At 42.9% G+C, this 19,592-nt stretch overlaps 1 protein-coding gene and 1 long non-coding RNA gene across 3 annotated transcripts in view; one reads left to right on the top strand and one right to left on the bottom strand.

Annotated features, from left to right (window-relative positions):
- Positions 1 to 19,592, top strand: part of LOC109028980 (uncharacterized) — a 283,881-nt gene that overhangs the window by 14,877 nt on the left and 249,412 nt on the right. The window lies entirely within an intron of this gene.
- TMEM233 (transmembrane protein 233) overlaps positions 13,877 to 19,592 on the bottom strand; it is a 49,683-nt gene continuing 43,967 nt past the window's right edge. For both annotated transcript variants that reach the window (XM_004053981.4, XM_063694394.1), the window contains one exon: positions 13,877 to 16,252. In XM_004053981.4, the coding sequence (XP_004054029.1) occupies positions 16,246 to 16,252 (7 nt within the window). In that variant the 3' untranslated portion in view covers positions 13,877 to 16,245. The remainder of the gene's footprint in view (positions 16,253 to 19,592) is intronic.

Raw genomic sequence — 19,592 nt, 5'->3', positions numbered from 1 at the left:
TAGGATTGGATAGTTTGAATAATTCAGTCCAGCTGTGGGCTATGGGGGGGGGGGAGGCGTGGTAGTCTCTAAATGTCTGACACCTGACCCTCGGATGATTAGGGCTTAGGATTGGATAGTTTGAATAATTCAGGCCAGCTGTGGGCTATAGGGGTCGTCTCTAAATGTCTGATACCTGACCCTGGGATGATTAGGGCTTAGGATTGGATAGTTTGAATAATTCAGGCCAGCTGTGGGCTATAGGGGTAGTCTCTAACTGTCTGATACCTGACCCTGGGATGATTAGGGCAGAGGAAACTTGCCTCTCGGAGTGGAAAAGCCAGAGAGAGGAGGTGGTTCAGAGTATGGGCTCTGAATTGGTTGGACTGCATATTGCGGGAAGGTCATCTGCTATCTCTTGGAATGAGCTAACCCTGGGACAAACAGTCTCCTTCAGGTTGGTGAGTCCCCAAGATGTCAAGCCTCATAAGATATAGAAAATGAAAAATGTGATTAATACATATACATAGCATAAACTTTATTATTTTATCCATTTTAAAGTGTACAGTTCAGTGACATTAAGTACATTTACATTGTTTTGCAGCCATCATCACCATCCATCCGCAGAAGTTTTTTCATTTTGCAAAACTGATACTTTATGCCCATTAAACAGTAACTCCTCATTCCATCTTACCCTTGACCCCAGCAACCACAATTTTACTGTCTGTATAAATTTTGCTGCTGCAAGTATCTCAGATGTATGGAATCAAACAGTATTTGTGCTTCTGTAACTGGCTTATTTCACTTAGCATAATGTCTTTGAGTTTCATCTATGCTGTAGCATGTATCAGAATTTCCTTCCTTTTTAAGGCTGAATCATATTTTGTATGTATACACCACAGCTTGTTTATCCATTCATCTATTGATGGACAGTTGGGTTGCTTCTACCTTTTGGCTATTGTGAATAATGCTTCTAAGAAAACAGGTATACAAATATTTCTTCATGCCCCTTTGAGTTGTTTTGGGTATACAGAAATGGAATTGCCAGATCCTATGGTAATTCTATTTTTAATTTTTGGGGAATTGCCGTACTGTTTTTCATAGCTGCTGTACCATTTCCCACTAACAGTACACAAGAGTTCCAGTTTCTCCACATCCTCCTATATTTTCTTCAGAAATTGTATCATTTTAGGTTTTACACTTAGCTCTATGATCTATTTTGAATCAATTTTTATGTATGGTGTGAACTATGAGTTGAGTTCATCTGTGGGCACATGGACGTCCAATTATTCCAGCATCATTTGTTGAAAACACTATTCTTTCTCCATTGGATGACCTTTGCACCTTTGCCAAAAATCAATTTACAGCCAGGTGCCGTGGCTTATGCCTGTAATCCCAGCACTTTGGGAGGTCGAGGTGGGAGGATTGCTTGAGCCAAGGAGTTTGAGACCAGCCCTGAGCAACATAGTGAGACCCCATCTCTACAAAAAGTAAAAAAATTAGCTGGACATGGTGGCATGCACCTGTGGCCCCAGCTACTTGTGGGGCTGAGGCAGGAGGATCATGTGAGCCCAGGTGGTTGAGGCTTCAGTGAGCCATGATCGCACTGCACTCCAGCTGGGAGACAGAGAGACACCCTGTCTCAAAAAAAAAAAAAAAATCAATTGGCTTAGTCTAGTGGTGGCTCACACTTGTTGTCCCAGCTACCTGAGAGGCTGAGGTGGGAGCATCACTTGAGGCCAGGAGTTCAGACCAGCCTGGGCAACATAGGGAGGCTCTGTCTCAAAACAAACAAACAAACAAACAAACAAACAACCAAAAAACAATCTATTGACTTAATCTAGTGGTGGCTCATACTTGTTATCCCAGCTACCTGGGAGGCTGAGGTGGGAGGATCACTTGAGGCCAGGAGTTCAGACCAGCCTGGGCAACACAGGGAGACTGTCTCAAAACAAAACAAAACAAAAACAATTAACCATATATGTGTGGGTCTATTTGTGAAGTTTCTGTTTTGTTCCATTGATCTATGTGTCTGTCTTATCAATACCACACTGTCTTTTTTTTTTTTTTTTTGTGAGACAGCGTCTCGCTCTGTCACCCATGCTGGAGTGCAGTGCATGATCATAGTTCACTGTAACCTTGAACTCCTGGGCTCAAGCCTCCTAAGTGGCTAAGACTATATTCATGTACCACTATGTCTGGCTAATTAAAGAAAATTGTAGAGATGGAGTCTTGCTATGTTGTCTAGGCTGGTCTTAAACTCCTGGCCTCGTATAATCCTCCCACCTCAGCCTCCCGAAGCTTACAGGTGTGAGCCACTGTGCCCAGCCTCACACTGTCTCAATTACTGTAATTTTATGGCAAGTCTTGAAATCAGGCAATGTGACTTCTCCAACTTTGCTTTTCTTTGTCAATATTGTTTCAGCAATTCCAGTTCTTTTGCCTTTCTATATAACTTTTAGACCCCACTTGTCAGTTTCTACAAAAAGTCTTGCTGAGATTTTGATTAGACCATAGATTTATGATCTTTAATATTTATTCACAAATTTAATATTCCTACTACTTTTCTTTTTTTTCCTTTAAATACTAATTCCCATCTGGTTTCATTTCACTGTAGGCCAAAGGACTTCCTTTAGCATTTCTTGTAATGCAGATCTGCTGTCAACAAAGTCTCTAAGTTTTTAACTAAAAATATCTTTATTTTGCTTTCATTGTTGAAGAATATTTTCACTAGAGCTTGACACCTTTTTTCTTTCAGCATTTTAAAGTTGTCATTCTACTGTATTCTGTATTTAATTGTTTCTGATGAGAATCAAGTCTTGATTCCAAGACTCGAAAAAAAAGAGAAGTCAATTATCATTTTTACCTTTGTTTCCATGTATGTGATGTATCATTTTTCCCTCTGGCTGCCTTTTAGATCTTTTCTTTTTCCAGTAATTTGCCTAGGTGTGTTTTCCTTTGCATTTATCCTGATTGGGTTTTTTTTTTTTTTTTAAGTTTCTTGGATATGTAGGTTGATATTTTTAATACCATTTGGAAACATTTAAATAAATTTTTCTTAAGCAAACTTTTTAAATGCTCCATTCTTTCTCTCCTTTTATTTTTAGGACTCTAATTACATATATGGTAGAATGCTTGATACTTCTCTGCAAATCACTGAAGCTCTGCTTATTTTTTTCTTTAAATCTTTTTTCTTGCTGCTGCTTCAGTTTGGATAATTTTTATTTACCTGTCTTCAAGATCATTGCTCCTTTCTTCTGTATGTTTAATCCCATACAAATAATTTATTTCAGGATTTGTTTTCTTAGTTCTAGGATTTTCAGGGTTTTTAAAAAATTTTTTTAATTTTTTTTTACATTGCATAGCTTCATGAAACTCATCACCTCTTCACCTATTATATTAATCTATTCCTCTAGATTCTTTAACATATGTATTGGAGTTATTGTAAAATATTTGCCTACTTATTTCAACATCTGCATTGTCTTTGGGTCTGTTTCTATTAACTATTTTTTCTCTTGACTATCACAGTTTACTGCTCCTTCACATGTTTAGTGATTAAATTTTTTTTTTTTTTTTGAGGTGGCGTCTCACTCTGTCACCCAGGCTGGAGTGCAATGGTGTGATCTCGGCTCACTGCAACCTCTGCCTCCCAGGTTCACACCATTCTCCTGCCTCAGCCTCCCAAGCAGCTGGGAGTACAGATGCCCACCACCTTGCCTGGCTAATTTTTTGTATTTTTGATAGAGATGGGGTTTCTCCGTGTTAGCCAGATGGTCTCCATCTCCTGACCTCGTGATCCATCCACCTCGGCCTCCCAAAGTGCTGGGATTATAGGTGTGAGCCACTGTGCCTGGCCCAGTGATTTTAAAATTTTATACTGCACATTGTGGATAATATAGCAGAGGCTCTGGATTCTATTATCTTTCTCAGAAAATTGTTGAGTTTTGTTTTAACTGGTAGTGAAATTACTAGTGACTCGTTCTTATGTTACGAAGGTATGGTTTGGGACTTCTTTTGGGTGGATCCATTTTGGTTTTGTGCCTTCTACATACTAGTTCTTGGATGTGGTCTTTCTGACTAATTTGTGACCCCTCTGGGTTTCAACAGAAAGACTGAGGAGTTTAAGCTCCTCTAATTTGGTAGAACTTGAGCTCCAAACTCTGCCTCCCCAGCACTGATCAATGCAGTTCTTTGCATTCTCCTCCAGCTTTTTGGTTTGGTTTTGTTTTCTGTTGGGCTTCACAAATACAGTTTGAGTCAGCCAAGGATTTGAGGGAAGTTTATATTCAGATTTTTTAGGTCCCTTTTCTGTGGCTCTATCATTTCTGGGATTTCTCTCATCAAATTCCAGCCACCATGGGGGCCCCAAACTCTAACCTGTGATTCTGCCGCCTAATAAGACTATTGCTTTTGGCTTGAGCTCTGTTCTCTGTGTGCTATGCAGACTGGGTGACCCTTCAGAGGAAAAGCTGGGTAAATGTGGATGATTCCCATTTTATGAGGATTCTTACTGACCCTCCAGTTTTTGGTTGTTCTCAAGTGTCTTTAATTTGTAAAAATGTTTTGTTCAGAGTTTGTAGCTGTACTAGGCAGTGGAATTTGCCCAATATAAGTTACTCCTCCACTACTAAAATCCAGAAATCTAATTAGTCTCTATTGATGGACATTTTTGCTTCTCATTTTAAACTTTCACACATAACACTGCCTTGGTATATCCATACAATGTGACTGATTCACATATCCTGGCTCACATATCATAGTTTTCCGAGTAAAATAGTGGGAATAATTTCTAATATGGAATCACTAGGTCCAAGGGTACATACCTTTACACTTTTGCTAGAAATTGTCAAATTTCTCTCCAAAAGTGTTGCAGCAATGATGTTTGTGATATGTTTCTCACATCCTCCTCAACACTAAGCATTATTAATTTTTAAATTTTTTTGGTAGTCTGATTAATAAAAGTTGTATGCCATTGGTTTCCTATGCTTTTGTTGATTTATGAGTGAGGTGGACTAACTTTTCATTATTAGTCATTCTACTTATACTTTACTTGGGTACAGAAATTTTCATTTATTAGAATAAAAATTTCTAAGAGCTACTGTTTACCGAGCAATTCTTTTTTTTTTTTTTTTGAGACGGAGTCTCACTCTGTCGCCAGGCTGGACTGCAGTGGCATGATCTCAGCTCACTGCAACCTCCGACTCCCTGGTTCAGGTGATTTTCCTGCCTCAGCCTCCCGAGTAGCTGGGATTACAGGCACGTGCCACCACATCCAGCTAATTTTTTTTTTTTTGTATATTTAGTAGAGATGGGGTTTCACCATGTTGGCCAGGATGGTCTTGACCACCTAACCTCATGATCCACCCACCTCTGCCTCCCAAAGTGCTGGGATTATAGGCGTGAGCCACTGCACCTGGCCTACTGAGCAATTCTTAAGGCAGGTCCTGACTGGACAATCCTACCCTTCTTGCTGCAGTTTTTTTCGGAATGGGCACATAACCCAGACTGGAGCACTGGGTTCAGGAATGGTTGTATGACCTAACTGTTACAGTGAGAATACAGTGGGGCTTTTGTCTGAAGGTTTAGGGTAGAGAGGCCTTCCTTCTCTCAGGACATTGATGAGGAAGTTTGTAGCCTGAAGAGCTACTCCCATGAGAGAAACCAGTTTGAGGTCAAAGAATACACAAAAGTGGACAAAGCTGAGAAAATCAAAGGGAAACAGAGCCATAGCCTATTGAATTTGTGATGTGCTGAATCAAACCAACCTTGAAGTTTGTCTTCTATCTGAAATTTTCCATTGTGAGAACTGGTAACTGCCCTTATTAAAGCCAGTTGGATTTTCTGTTGCTTACAACCCAAAGCATCCTAAATCATATACTCGGATGGACTCATATCCTTCAACAGTAGAAATGTAGCTGTTTTTTCTTTCCTGTGTATATTAATTATTGTGCGTAGAAAATATATCTTAGACATTGAAGTGAAACCTCAGAGCTTCTTAAATATCGAATAAGCAGGCCGGGAGCAGTGGCTTGTGCCTGTAATCCCAGCACTTTAGGAGGTCAAAGTGGGGAGATGACTTGAGTTCAGGAGTTCAAGACCAGCCTGGCTAACATGACAAAACCCAATGGCTACTAAAAATACAAAAATTAGCTGGGCGTGGTGGCTCATGCCTGTAATCCCAGCTACTGGGAGGCTGAGGCAGGAGAATCACTTGAATCTGGGGGGTGAAGGTTGCAGTGAGCTGAGATTGTGCCACTGCACCCCAGCCTGGGCAACAGAGCGAGACTCCGTCTCAAAAACAACAACAACAACAACAAAATCAAATAACCAATCCCAAAAGGAATGTGTTATAATTAATGCAAATCGGCTGTAAAAGTTCATCTCACAGAAATTTATGTCAAGCTTGCAACGAATTAGGGACAATGGTATTAGGTCATTGCACGCTGTTATGCGTAGAAAGTAGTTCTGTTATTTTTGCTTAGTTATGAACTAAACTCTGAGAGTTAGTTTATCATTTATGGGAGTTAATTGAGTGTAATGATTAAGATCATGGATTTTAAAATCAAATGGCCCAACATTCAGCAGTTGTGCCTCAGACAAATTATTTAACTCTTCCATGACTCAGTTTCCTCAGATGCAAAGAGAAGTTAATGGTATTTATATCTAGGGTTGTTAATAATGATCAAATGAGAGATCATGTCAAAGGTTTAGCAGAATGCCTGGCAAATAGCAAGCCATAATGTTTGTTATTATAGTTACCCACTTTTTTTTTTTTTTTGAGATGGAGTCTTGCTCTATTGCCCAGGCTGGAGTGCAGTGGCGCCATCTCTGCTCACTGCAAACTCCGCCTCCCGGGTTCACGCCATTCTCCTGCCTCAGCCTCCTGAGTAGCTGGGAGTACAGGCGCCCGCCACCGCACCCGGCTAATTTTTTGTGTTTTTAGTAGAGACGGGGTTTCACCGTGTTAGCCAGGGTGGTCTTGATCTCCTGACCTCGTGATCCGCCCAACTCGGCCTCCCAAAGTGCTGGGATTACAGGCGTGAGCCACCGCGCCCGGCCCTTTTTTTTTTTTTTTTTTTTTTAAATAGTTAAACAACTACTTTGGGACAGAAGAGCTAAGTTTATAATTGTAGAATATAGAGACTGAAGAACAAGCCCCGCTGAGCCAGTGTTGGCATTTGATGATCTCATCCACCTTGAATTTCTAAGGAACAGAGGTGTGACTAATTGAATCTACATCATTTTTGAAAAGTTCCAGATCAGAAATAAGTCTTAGAGTGAGATAGCCCAAAAATTACCATCAGAGATCAGCCAAAAATCTGGTTCCAAAGCAACAGTTGCTCAGTTTTTGTTTTACTGGAAGTTTATTACTCTAGAACATCTTGCTTCTTTGCTTCATCAAAGCTGTGTGATTTTCTTCCAGTTTGTTTCTGGATCCTACACTAACTCAGAGAGTATAAAAAGCCAAGAAATATGATATTTGTCAATTTGTTAGGGAACACTCTAAATTGTCTTTCTCCATTTTTTCCACTAGGGGGCATCCCAGGCACAAAGGAGGCTGGGGTTCATTTGGGTCTCTATCTTTTCTTTTTCTCTTCTTTTCTCTTCTCCTTTTCTTTTTCTTTTCTTTTGTTTTTTTGAGACAGAGTTTTGCTCTTGTGGCCCAGGCTGGAGTGCAGTGGCACAATCTCGGCTCACTGCAACCTCCGCCACCTGGGTTCAGGCGATTCTCCTGCCTCAGCTTCCCGAGTGGCTGAGATTACAAGCATGCACCACCACGCTCGGCTAATTTTTGTATTTTTAGTAGACATTGGGTTTCGCCATGTTGGCTAGGCTGTTCTCGAAGTTCTGACCTCAGGTGATCCTCCTACCTCGGCCTCCCAAAGTGCTGGGATTACAGGCATGAGCCACCGCGCCCAGCCGGGTCTCTATCTTCTTGAAATTATTTTTTGGTATAAGTCGATTTTCATTTCTTCCTTTTTCTAAACCATCACGATAAGGAATATGTGAGAAAGTTTTGAGACAGGATTTACAGCCAATACCTTGGTTAGCTTCATCTTGCTTTAAAATTCAAGTTTAAATCTTGTCAGATAACAATGTAAAAATAAAGCTATGATGATGGAGGAAGCTTTGACTCAGTTTTCTTCTTCCATTTCTCTCTACCTCATTCATTCATTCGTTCATTCATTCATTAAATAACTATTGGAAACTTATGTGCCAGGTACCAAGCTAGGGACCAGGAAGACAGAGGTGAACAAGATGAACATGGTCCCTGCCCTCATGGGGGCTCATGATCTGCTGGGAAAGACAGATATTAAATGGTAATTGTGCAAACTGTATCTAACTACCATTGTGATATGACCTTGAGTGAAACCACGGGGAAGTGTGAGCGTGCAAAAGGGAGACCCTCATGTTCTTGAAATGTTGGCATATCAGAGAAGGCACCTCTGAACAAGAGGCACTTAATCTGAGATAAAGGAGTGGACATTAGCCAGGAGGAAGGGCACATGGGGAAAAGAACCTTTCACTCATTCAGCAAATAGCTATAGAGTATCTGCCATGGGCCAAGCCGTAGTCTAGATGCTGGGGACACATCAGTGAACAGAACAGACAAGGTCTCTGCCCTCACAAGGTCAACATCCTAGGGGGAGGAGATAGATAATAAAGAAGATAATAAATAAGTAAACAGTTAAATAAACAAAAATATTGTTAGTGGTGGCAAACCCCATGGAGGAAGTAAAACAGGGTGGTGTGATAGCAAGTGATGAGGGGTGGGGTGGCTGCCTTAGAGATGGGGGTTAGGTTGGTCCTCTCTGAGAAGCTGTGACCTAGAGCATGGGGAAGAAAGGACCAGCTATGTGAAAATCTGGAGAATGGTGTTATGAATGGAGGAAACAGTACACATAAGGCCTTGAGACCAGAATGATCTTGTCATGTTTGGGGCCAGTGTGTGGCTGCAGCTGAGTAGAGTGGGGGCGAGGTAGAAGATGAGATCTGAGAGGCAGCCAAGGGTCTGATCATGTAGGGCTTTGCGGGGTATCATTAAAAGTTTGGATTTTAAAACACCACATGTTCTCACTCATAAGTGGGAGTTGAACAATGAGAACACATGGACACAGGGAGGGGAACACCACACACTGGGGCCTGTCGGGGGGGGGGGGGTGTGGAGCGCAAAGGGAGGGAGAGCATTACGATAAGTACTTAATGCATGCAGGGCTTAAAACCTAGATAATAGGTTGATAGGTGCAGCAAACCACCATGGCACACATATACCTACGTAACAAACCTCCACGTTCTGCACATGTATCCCAGAACTTGAAGTTAAAAAATAAAAAAAGTTTGGATTTTAGTCCAGAAGAGTAGATGCTCCAGAATGAGCAGTCCTTTTGACACTGAAGAAGAGAACAGACTCGCTGGCACTAGAGCCCATATCTAGGGGACCATCAACTTGTTAATGTCCCTTGGTCTTTTACTCCGAAGACAAAAAAAATGAAGAATAAACAAAGTTGTGGAAAAGGTACTGATTTTACCTATCAAGGATGAAAGGGCAAAATTACAAGAACGGGTTCCTGATCACTGGTCAACGAGGGCAAATGCTTGTCTTAACTACAAAAGAGACACCAACTCAACTAAAAAGCCTGCTTGTCGAGGCAAAGTAGCATTTTGTGATTGGGGGTTAAAGACTGACCTTCCAGCTTTTAATAATAAAGACCTTTTTAAGGACACACAAAAAAAGTTTGGATTTTAAAGGCTGGGTATGGTGGCTTACACCTACGATCCCAGCACTTTCGGAGGCAGAGGTGGGAGGATTGCTTGAGGCCAGAAGTTTGAGACTAGCCTGGGCCACGTAGCAAGACTCCCATCTCTTCCAAAAAAAGAGAAAGTTTGAGTTTTAATTCCGTGGGTGGTCACTGGGTGTGTGGGTTGGGTTTCAGCAGAGGAATGATGTGATTAAGTCTAGGTTGTGAGATAACCCTGGCTGCTGTGTGTGTTTTTTAAGCGAATGGATGTCAAAGCAAGATGTAGTAGACAGAATAATGCTCGCCAAAAGATATCCCCATACAAACACCTGGAACTTGTGAATATGTTGGGTTACATGGTAAAGAGGAATTAAGGGAGCAGATGGAATTAAGGTTGCTAATCAGCTGACCTTAAAATAAGGAGATTATCCTGGATCATCCAGGTGGACCCAAAGTGATGACAAGGGTCCCTAAATGGGGAAGAGAGAGGAAAAGGAGTCAGAACAAAAGAGATGCAGTGTGAAAAAGGCATCTTAAGGGGAGGAGGTAGATAATAAAGAAGATAATAAATAAGTAAATGGTGACTTTGCTGCCTTTGAAGATGGAAGGAGGCCCTGAGTCAAGGCATGTGGATAGCTTCTAGAAGGTGGAAAAGGCAAGAAAAGGGATTCTCTCTACGAGCTTCCAGAAAGGAATCCAACCCTGCCGCCATCTTGATTTTGGTCCAGCAAGACCCGTTTTAGACTTCTGACCTCCAGAACTGCAAGATAATAAATTTGGGTTGCTTTAACTCACTAAGTTTGTAATAGTTGTTATACCAGAGAGCCCTGTAAGAAAGCTACTGTAGGACTGGCGCCGTGGCTCATGCCTTTAATCTTGGCACTTTGGGAAGCCGAGGTGGGCGGATCACTTGAGGCCAGGAGTTCGAGACCAGCCCGGCCAACATGGCGAAACTCCGTCTCTACTAAAAATACAAAAAATTAGCTGGGCATGGTGGTGCTAGCCTGTAGTCCCAGCTACTCGGGAGGCTGAGGCAGAAGAATTGCTTGAACCTGGGAGGCGGAGGTTGCAGTGAGCCAAGATCATGCCACTGTACTCCAGCCTGGGCAACAGAGCAAGACTCCATCTCAAAGAAAAAAAAAAAGCTACTGTAATTGTTTAGATGAGCTTTGGTAATGGCTCAAGAAATATTTATTTACCTTCCCTTCTAGGCGTGCGTTAGGTCCTCTTTCTTGGGGGTGATCAGGCAATTTCTATACAGGCAGAATTTGGCCTTTTATGAGTTCCTCCCAATACTTTCACTCCAACTAGTACAACTAGTACAACTAGTCCCCATGCATGGGATTCCACGTGACCTGGGGGAGTAAACACTTGGTCACAGTGCCAGGAGCAGACAGCTTGGGTGCATCAGTGAACCAGTGTGGGTGCAAACTGGGAAATTCTACACTGGGACAGGAAGAGAGATGAATGCCGTGACTGGGTCATTGCAGGTCTGACTGGCTGCTCACCCGAGGTTTGGAACAGGTACTTGAGATGAAACTCTCTGATGCCTCATGCAGGCAATGCACAGAGGCAACTTCGTACTTCCCTCTCCTGACCCCTGATAAATAGATGTCTACTGGAATGAATGAATGAATGTATTGGAAAGGGAATTCCTTCTTTCTGTGGCTTCTCCAGCAAGTGTAGGTGATGCCTGAGTCATCTTTATGCCTGCCTCTCTTTGTGCTTGTCCAAACCGGAATCCAAAGTGTTTTGGTGCAGGGACCTATTTTTATAGGGCAATTCCCCAGACTTAAATATTCAATATTCGTGAGTATTTTTTAAGAATTGGTTGTAACCCATGAGTATGAACGTTATCTTACAAGATTTTTTTTTTTTTTTTTTGGTAATTGGTGGCCCAGAACTGTCTCTTATATTTAGACGCCTGAATCTAGGGTTACGTATCAAGATACGTGCATCATGCTGTTTTGCTGAATGCAGCTGTCCTGCTGTAGGCCAAAGGTAATTTGCTGATCCAGGAGCTGAGGCCAGCGATTTTATATCTGCATCTGTTTCTGCCCATAACTTGTGGGCAGAGACAGGGCAACTTCAAGAGCTGTAGCCCTATCAGCCTCAGCAGTGCGAAGAATGGTAGGACAGGGACTGAGTCTTCCTTCCCTTCAGTACAGCCAGTGTGTTCTCCTGCAAAGTGACGGCATAATACTTTGTTTATGCCTCTGTCTGGGCACTCTCATGTTTCCTTCTCATTGTTTGTGTGTGTCTGTTCCCCCCACTAGACTACTGCCACCTTCTCAGGGGTCTGTCTTAAACATTCCGGAATTTCCACCAGCCCAGTTTCTGTGGTTGAGCAGGTGCTCTATAAATACTGGTCAGAGAAGGAGCTGGATGAAAGTGACAACACCACGGGGAAATTGAAAAGCTATGAGGAGGCTGGGCGTGGTGGCTCACACCTGTAATCCCAGCACTTTGGGAGGCCGAGGTGGGTGGATCACCTGAGGTCAGGAGTTCGAGACCAGTCTGGCCAACATGGTGAAACCCAGTCTGTACTAAAAATACAAAAAATTAGCCAGGTGTGGTGGTGCACACCTTTTGTAATCCCAGCTACTCAGGAAGCTGAAGCAGGAGAATCGCTTGAACCCGGGAGGTGGAGGTTGCAGTGAGCAGAGATCGTGCCATTGCACTCCAGCCTGGGCAATAAGAGTGAAACTCCATCTCAAAAAAAAAAAAAAAAAGAAAAAGAAAAAGAAAACTATTAGATTACTTTGCCCTGCATATGGAAGGTATAGTAAGAAGCAGCATGCTTAATGTGGACGCTGTGTTTTTTTGTTTTTTTTTTTTTTTGTTTTTTTTTGCCTAGCAAATTTCTCTCCTTCTTCTGGTAAGAGTACTTTGGTTTTCCTTTGGGGAACCACCCTTCCCGCACCCTCAATCTATAAGGTTTGAGTGGAGCTGACCTCACATTCAGTTCCAGTGATTGAATCCTGACTTCAAGCCTGGCCAATGAGGGCACCACACACCCCTGGCCACAGTATCCATTTATGTTGGTACAGTGGCCACACATGTTTGTTAATGACTGGTATCCATTTTGATAGGTCGGTTTCTGATTTGTATCAGTTGTTCATTATATTGAATTGAACCATTTTTCCCCCCTGGAACTATTAGGGAAGAAACACTGTCTTTCCACAGGCATTGCTAAGCTGGTAGGAAAAAGTCCAAAGCTGTTGGCAGTCGTCTTGTCCCTATTAAACTAAAATGAACTCAGCAAGTTGGGGCTGAGACATGGTAAGGGACACGTTCCCAAAAACCCTGTGCACCAGGATCCAGCTGCCTCTGAAGCTATCCCTGGAAGTTTCCGTCTTGTGAGGGTAAACTCTACTTTTTCTGCTCTATTTAGCCAGTTTTTGTAACTGGCTGATGAAGGAGTCTCTTGGTTGATAATACACCTTTTTTTTTTTTTTATACGGAATCTCACTCTGTCGCCCAGGCTGGAGCGCAGTGGTGTGATCTCGGCTCACCGCAACCTCTGCCTCCCGGATTCAAGTGATTCTCCTGCCTCAGCCTCCCGAGTAGCTGGGACTACAGGCGCCCGCCACCACGCCCGGCTAATTTTTTGTATTTTTAGTAGAGACTGGGTTTCACTGTGTTAGCCAGGATGGTCTCGCTAGCCTGACTTTATGATCCACCTGCCTCGGCCTCCCAAAGTGCTGGGATTACAGGCGTGAGCCACCGCACCCGGCCACCAATCTCTTTTTAAACTGTGCTTTTGCGAGTGGAGCAGGGGTAGTCTTAGCTTTGGAGGAAGCTCTGGACAAGCCCATCATCCCAACAAAGACCATTTTGTCGTTCTTAGAGCTTAGGACCTGGGGACGCCCAACAAAAATCAGTGGCCCTCTTGACCCCAAGGAGCACATTTTATGACAAGATTTTTCTTATTTTATTTTTTTACTTTAATGGGACCAACATTTTCAGTGCCTCATAGAGGGACATTTCTGGCCATAAATTAGTTCAGAGTGATGCCTCTCTAGCGCCACCTCTGGCCTCTCTGGGCTCTTCCCTGGGGACTGATGCTGGACTAGATGAGCTTATTTTGGTTACGGAAATCTCTGGAAGGTGGGAAACCCCAAGAAAACACAATTCACACACTGTGGTACACAGGCTTACTTAAAACCATTTTTATTCTGCCTCTCAGCAACACTTTTCATTTGATTTGGGTAAAAGACCAGGGACCTAAACACGCACAAACAAAAAACAGGATGTCAGAAACAGAAATCAGGATCCAATCTATTGGAATGATGCTAGAATCTCTGTGTGCTGAGATTTTGTGTCCCTGATTCAATGTCCTCCTGGGACAAGTGCTGGCTCATCACAACATCCGGGTAAAACGACAGGTAGAAGCTGATGTTCATCAGCATTTTTTTTTTTTTTTTTTGCTAGGGTTCAGTATATGAAAAAATGCTGAAATTTGTATTGGTATAGTACTTAGAATTCTCCCCGCCAATGGTTAGTCACAACTATTACAACAATTAATTCTCATAACAGCACTGTGAGGTAAGTAGGCAGACATTCTTATCCCCATTTTGCAGGTGAAGGAATTTTAGGCACAGAGAGGCTATGAAACTTGCCTAAAATCAGCTTGCATAGCTAGTTAGTGGCCAATAAAAACCCTGCAAAAACAAAAGGGCATTGGAACTCGGGTATTGACTCTCAGCCTCTTATTCATTCAATTAGAATAATCTGCCTTTCTTTTTTCTTTTTCTTTCATTTTCTTTTCTTTTTTTTTGAGATGGAGTCTTGCTCTGTCACCCCGGGCTGGAGTGTAGTGGCGCAGTCTCAGCTCACGGCAACCTCCGCCTTCTGGATTCAAGTGATTCTCCTGCCTCAGCCTCCCTATTAGCTGGGATTACAGGCATGCACCACCACGCCTGGCTAATTTTTGTATTTTTAGTAGAGATGGAGTTTCACCATGTTGGTCAGGCTGGTCTCAAACTCCTGACCTTAAGTGATCTCAGCCTCTCAAATTGCTGGGATTACAGGCGTGAGCCACCACGCCCGGCCAGCATAATCTGCCTTTCTTTTGCTTCATTATCACCATCTTTCTGACATTAATTCTTTGAAGTGGCTTTTGCCACATATACTTATCTGGTGTGTTAACTACTTGATATTTTCTTGAGTTCTCTTGTTTTTCTTAATTTATTTGAACAGAAACAATATGTCACATCCCCCACTGTGGGAAGCTGTAAATGGAAGGTAATAAATAAAATAAATACCATGACACAAAATAATATCATTAAATTCTATCTAGACAGAAGACTCTGAACCTGAGGCCTGCTCTTTCTTTGCTAAAAAGGGAAAAGAGCCATAGTGTCTGAAAGGTGTAAAGGACCTGCTAGCACTAAACAGAGACTTTTTCCTTGCTGTAATCAGGATGAAAAAAGAATAGAAAAGGGGAAACATTCTTTGTGATTTGGTATTACTTAATGTTGTTCCTAGAAACAACTTAAAAATTATCTTGGGTATCACCAGTGGCACACCCCTTGTGCTCTGTGAGACACTGGGTTACTGCGTTCTGGCAGGCAGAATAATGGCATCATTAAAGCAGTACATTCACATCTAAAGGGTTTACATTTGACAGAAAAGAAATACAATGGGTGGCATTTCCAGGTGGCATCCAGGAAAATCAAAGATCTTGCCTGAGACTTGCTAGAGATAGAGAGGAGAGAGTGAGAAATTGAAAAAAAAAAAAGCACATTCTATAAATACAGCCAGTTTATTCCCAAAACTGGGATACAGGAAGTGCTCATGTACCTAGAATTGACCACTAAGTCCATTCTCAGAGCCTGTTTGAGTGAAGAGTGAGGTTTTGGTCAAGTTGACCAACGTGGATGCAAGCAAGGGAGGGGGCCTATTTGGAAATATAAGGATCAAGACAAAAGGCCAGAAAAGCCCCTTCTTTGAGTGTTTGATGACCAGATGGGTGAACTCGGCATGGGAGTGCCGACTCCCAGAGGAGGAGTTACTGAAGGTTATAAGAATAAAAGGAAAAGCAAATCCACAACTTGAACTCTACTAGACAATTTTAAACATGCTGCAAATGTTTGTGCTCAACATTGTAAATACCAGCACCTGCTGCTCTTCCTAGAAACCTCCATCTCCCCCTATATGGAGACCCCCTGGATCCCCTCAGTGAAAAGTTATGTGATTTCCTGAGGCTCGCCTCTGGAGGACAGGAGCGGACACAACGGGATTCGCTAAACTGAGACAGTGAGACTTCATTTTTCTTTTTTCTGTTTTCTTTTCATTTTTACAAATCAATGACTTTGGCTGATCCGGCTGTGCAGCTTGGATTGCCTAAATTTTGGAATTTTTTTTTTTTTTCTCGTTCATTTGCCAGGGACCTGCCTCTGGAGAGTCCTGGAGGAAAACATCTCACAGTCTGAAGTCAAGGATCCATTCCTTAGAAACTCCTTTGGGGTGTGTGTGGATGAGGTCCATCCTCCATGCTCACAGCCCACTGACCGCTGGTTCCTCAGGCACTGTGTGGTACAGACAGAGAGAGAAAGAGAGAAAGACCGTGGGCTGAGCTTCTGTGGTTGGCTTTCCCAGCTCGATGCCTTCCTTATTTGATGACGATGACTCTGGTTAAACACATGTTGAAATGTACCAGCCTGCGTGCACACTTTTGACTCTAAGCAGGGGCTTCCTTTTGAGAAACATATTCTATTTGTAAACTTATTTTATCTTACATATGGTACATGCAAAAAAACAAAAACAAAAACAGGCCGGGCATGGTGGCTCACGCCTGTAATCCCAGCACTTTGGGAGGCTGAGGCGGGTGGATCACGAGGTCAGGAGATCGAGACCATCCTGGCTAACATGGTGAAACCGCATCTCTACTAAAAATACAAAAAAAATTAGCCGGGCATGGTGGCGGGTGCCTGTAGTCCCAGCTACTCGGGAGGCTGAGGCAGGAGAATGGCATGAATCCGGGAGGCGGAGCTTGCAGTGAGCCGAGATTGTGCCACTGCACTTCAGCCTGGGTGACTGAGCAAGACTCCATCTCAAAAACAAAACAAAACAAAACAAAACAACAACAACAACAACAAACAAAAGGCGGATATGGAAAAATGCCTCTTGAGCATTTCCGAACCTCACTCTCCTCCCCAAGGGTTAGTATAGTAGTGCTGTTAGCAGTTTGGTGTAAGTTCTCCAGGCGTTTTTCTCTGCATTGAAACTGATCAATAAGCATGTAGAAATTATATACTCATCATGTGTATGCATTTACATAATGTGATCATGCTGCAATTTCTTTTTTTGTTTTACTCATTCATTTATTCAATGCATATTTACATGCTGGGCACTGCTTTAGGTGCTGATGATAGTAATAATACCCAACAGTTACCTAGTGAGTACAGTGTGCCAGGCCCTGTAGTTTGTGCAATTTAACCCTCACAGCCCTATGAGATAGGCACTGTTGTTATCCCCATTTTATGTATGAGAAAACAGAGGCACAGACTGCTTAAAAGATATACCCAAGGGCACACAGCTACTTAGAGGAAGCACCTGGACTGGAACTCCAGCAGTCTAGCTTGTAAATAGGTCCTCTTTTTCTTTTTTTCTTTTTTTGAGATGGAGTCTCGCTCTGTTGCCCAGGCTGGAGTGCAGTGCCGTGATCTCGGCTCACTGCAACCTCCGCCTACTGGGTTCATGCCATTCTCCTGCCTCGGCCTCCCAAGTAGCTGGGACTACAGGCGCCTGCCACCACGCCCGGCTAATTTTTTTTTTTTTTTTGTATTTTTAGTAGAGACGGGGTTTCACCGTGTTAGCCAGGATGGTATCAATCTCATGACCTTGTGATCCACCCGCCTCAGCCTCCCAAAGTGCTGGGATTACAGGTGTGAGTCACCACACCTGGCCATAAATAGGCACTCTTAAGGGCTGTGCTCTATTATTATGGGCAGTAACAGAAATGAAAATGTCCCTGGAGTTCTCATGCCAGTAGGGGGGAAACAGACATAGATATATAATTTGTCAGGGAGTGGTAAGGAAGAGAAGTAAAACTGGCTAAAGGGATAGTCTCTTTGCTAATGTAATATATGAACAAGTACCAGAAGGAGAAATGGGAACCAGCTGTTTGGCTTTTAGAAGGAAGAGAGTTCCAGGCAGAGGGAACGGCAAGTGCAGAGGCCCTGCCTGAGGCAGGAATATGCTTGCATTGCTCAGAGAGGACTCTGATGTGGCTGAAGTGGAGGGAGTGAAAGGGAGAGAGAGGGGAGATGAGGATGTGGGATGGGAGATGAGGATGGGGAGGCGGCAGCCAGATCATGCAGGGCTTGTAAAGTCATAGTAAGAAGGATGTCTCCACCTGTATACTTAAAAAAAAAATAGAGACGGGATCTCAGTATATCGCCCAGGCTGGTCTTGAACTCCTGGGCTCAAGTGATCCTCCCACCTCGGCCTCCCAAAGTGCTGGGATTACAGGTATGAACCAGGGCACCTGGCCCTGTCTCCATGTTTAAACTGCAGTGTGGCGTCCCATCATATGAATACATCACTCCTAATTTAACCTGCCTACTGATGGACATTTAGGTTGTTTCAAGGTTTCTCCTATTGCAAACAAAGCTGCAATGAACATCGTTGCGCGTCCGTGGTTCCCAACCCTGGCTGCACATTAGAGTTACCTGGAGAGCCCCACAGTCTACCAATTCCTGGCCCTATTACTGGAGATTCTAATTTAATTGGTCCAGGGTGGGCCCTGGGCATTGTTTTTAAAAATTTTTTTGTTTTAATTTTTTGAGACAGGGTCTTGCTCTGTCACCCAGGCTGGAGTACAGTGGCACAATTATAGCGGACTGCAGCCTCGACCTCTTGGGCTCAAGCTGGCCTCACACCTGAGCCTCCCAAGTAGCTGGGACTATAGATGCATGCCACCAAGCCCAGATATATTTTTTTAAATTTTTAGTAGAGATGAGATCTTGCTATGTTGCCCAGGCTGGCCTCCAGCTCCTGAGCTCTAGTGATCCTCCTGTTTCTGCCTCCCAAAGTGCTGGGATTTCAGGCATGAACCACAGTGCCCAGTGGCATTGGCATATGCTTAAAGCTCCCCAGGTGATTCTAACACATAGCTAGGGTGAAGCATTACTGTGTTACATGCATTTCTGTGCACCTGTCTCTAAGGTGGATACTGAGCAGTGGAATTGCTGGGTTGGTAGGTGCCTGGATTTTACGTTAGATACATCCAAATTGACTTTCCAAAAGACTGTCCCAATTTTCTCTTTCACCACCAGTATAGTGTCCAATTTTTCATATCCTGGCCAACCTTGATATTACCCATCTTTTTAATTGTTGCAATCTGCCAGACAAAAATATGTAGGATTTTTGTTGTTGTTGCTTTAATTTGTGCTTTCTTGATTACCAGTGAGGTTGAACATCTTTTTAATGTTCATTCTGATTTCTTCATCAATGTGCTGCTAGCTTATATCCTTTTCAAAGCAAAAATTCTTCCATTGTTGCTGGCAACTTAGGTCTGATTTGTCTCTACCTGAACTTATCTGAACCAACAGAGAAAGACCCTTCTAACCTTCTAGAAATAGGTAATGATTCCCATTTTTCATTATGGAATCACAAAAATTCTCTGATCAAAACAATTCCCAGAAAGCCTTTCCCCAGGCAACAATATAGAAAAGAAGAGGGATTTGCTTTTAAGCTTTTGCAACAAGGTCAAGTTCCACCTTGATATGTATGTCTCCTTCCAATTCTGATGCAACTGAAGGATATTTTGAGACCAGGAAAGGATTCATTTCCATTTGCTTATGAGAGAGACGCTTTCCCAGTACAGAGTGGGTCAAGATCTTCTAACTCTGTGCCTGCTAATGA

Source organism: Gorilla gorilla, chromosome 10 (assembly GCF_029281585.2).
Source record: "Gorilla gorilla gorilla isolate KB3781 chromosome 10, NHGRI_mGorGor1-v2.1_pri, whole genome shotgun sequence".
NCBI classification, from domain to species: Eukaryota; Metazoa; Chordata; class Mammalia; order Primates; family Hominidae; genus Gorilla; species Gorilla gorilla.
Note: the sequence above shows the minus strand (reverse complement) of the source record. Positions and strands in the feature narration are given on the sequence as shown.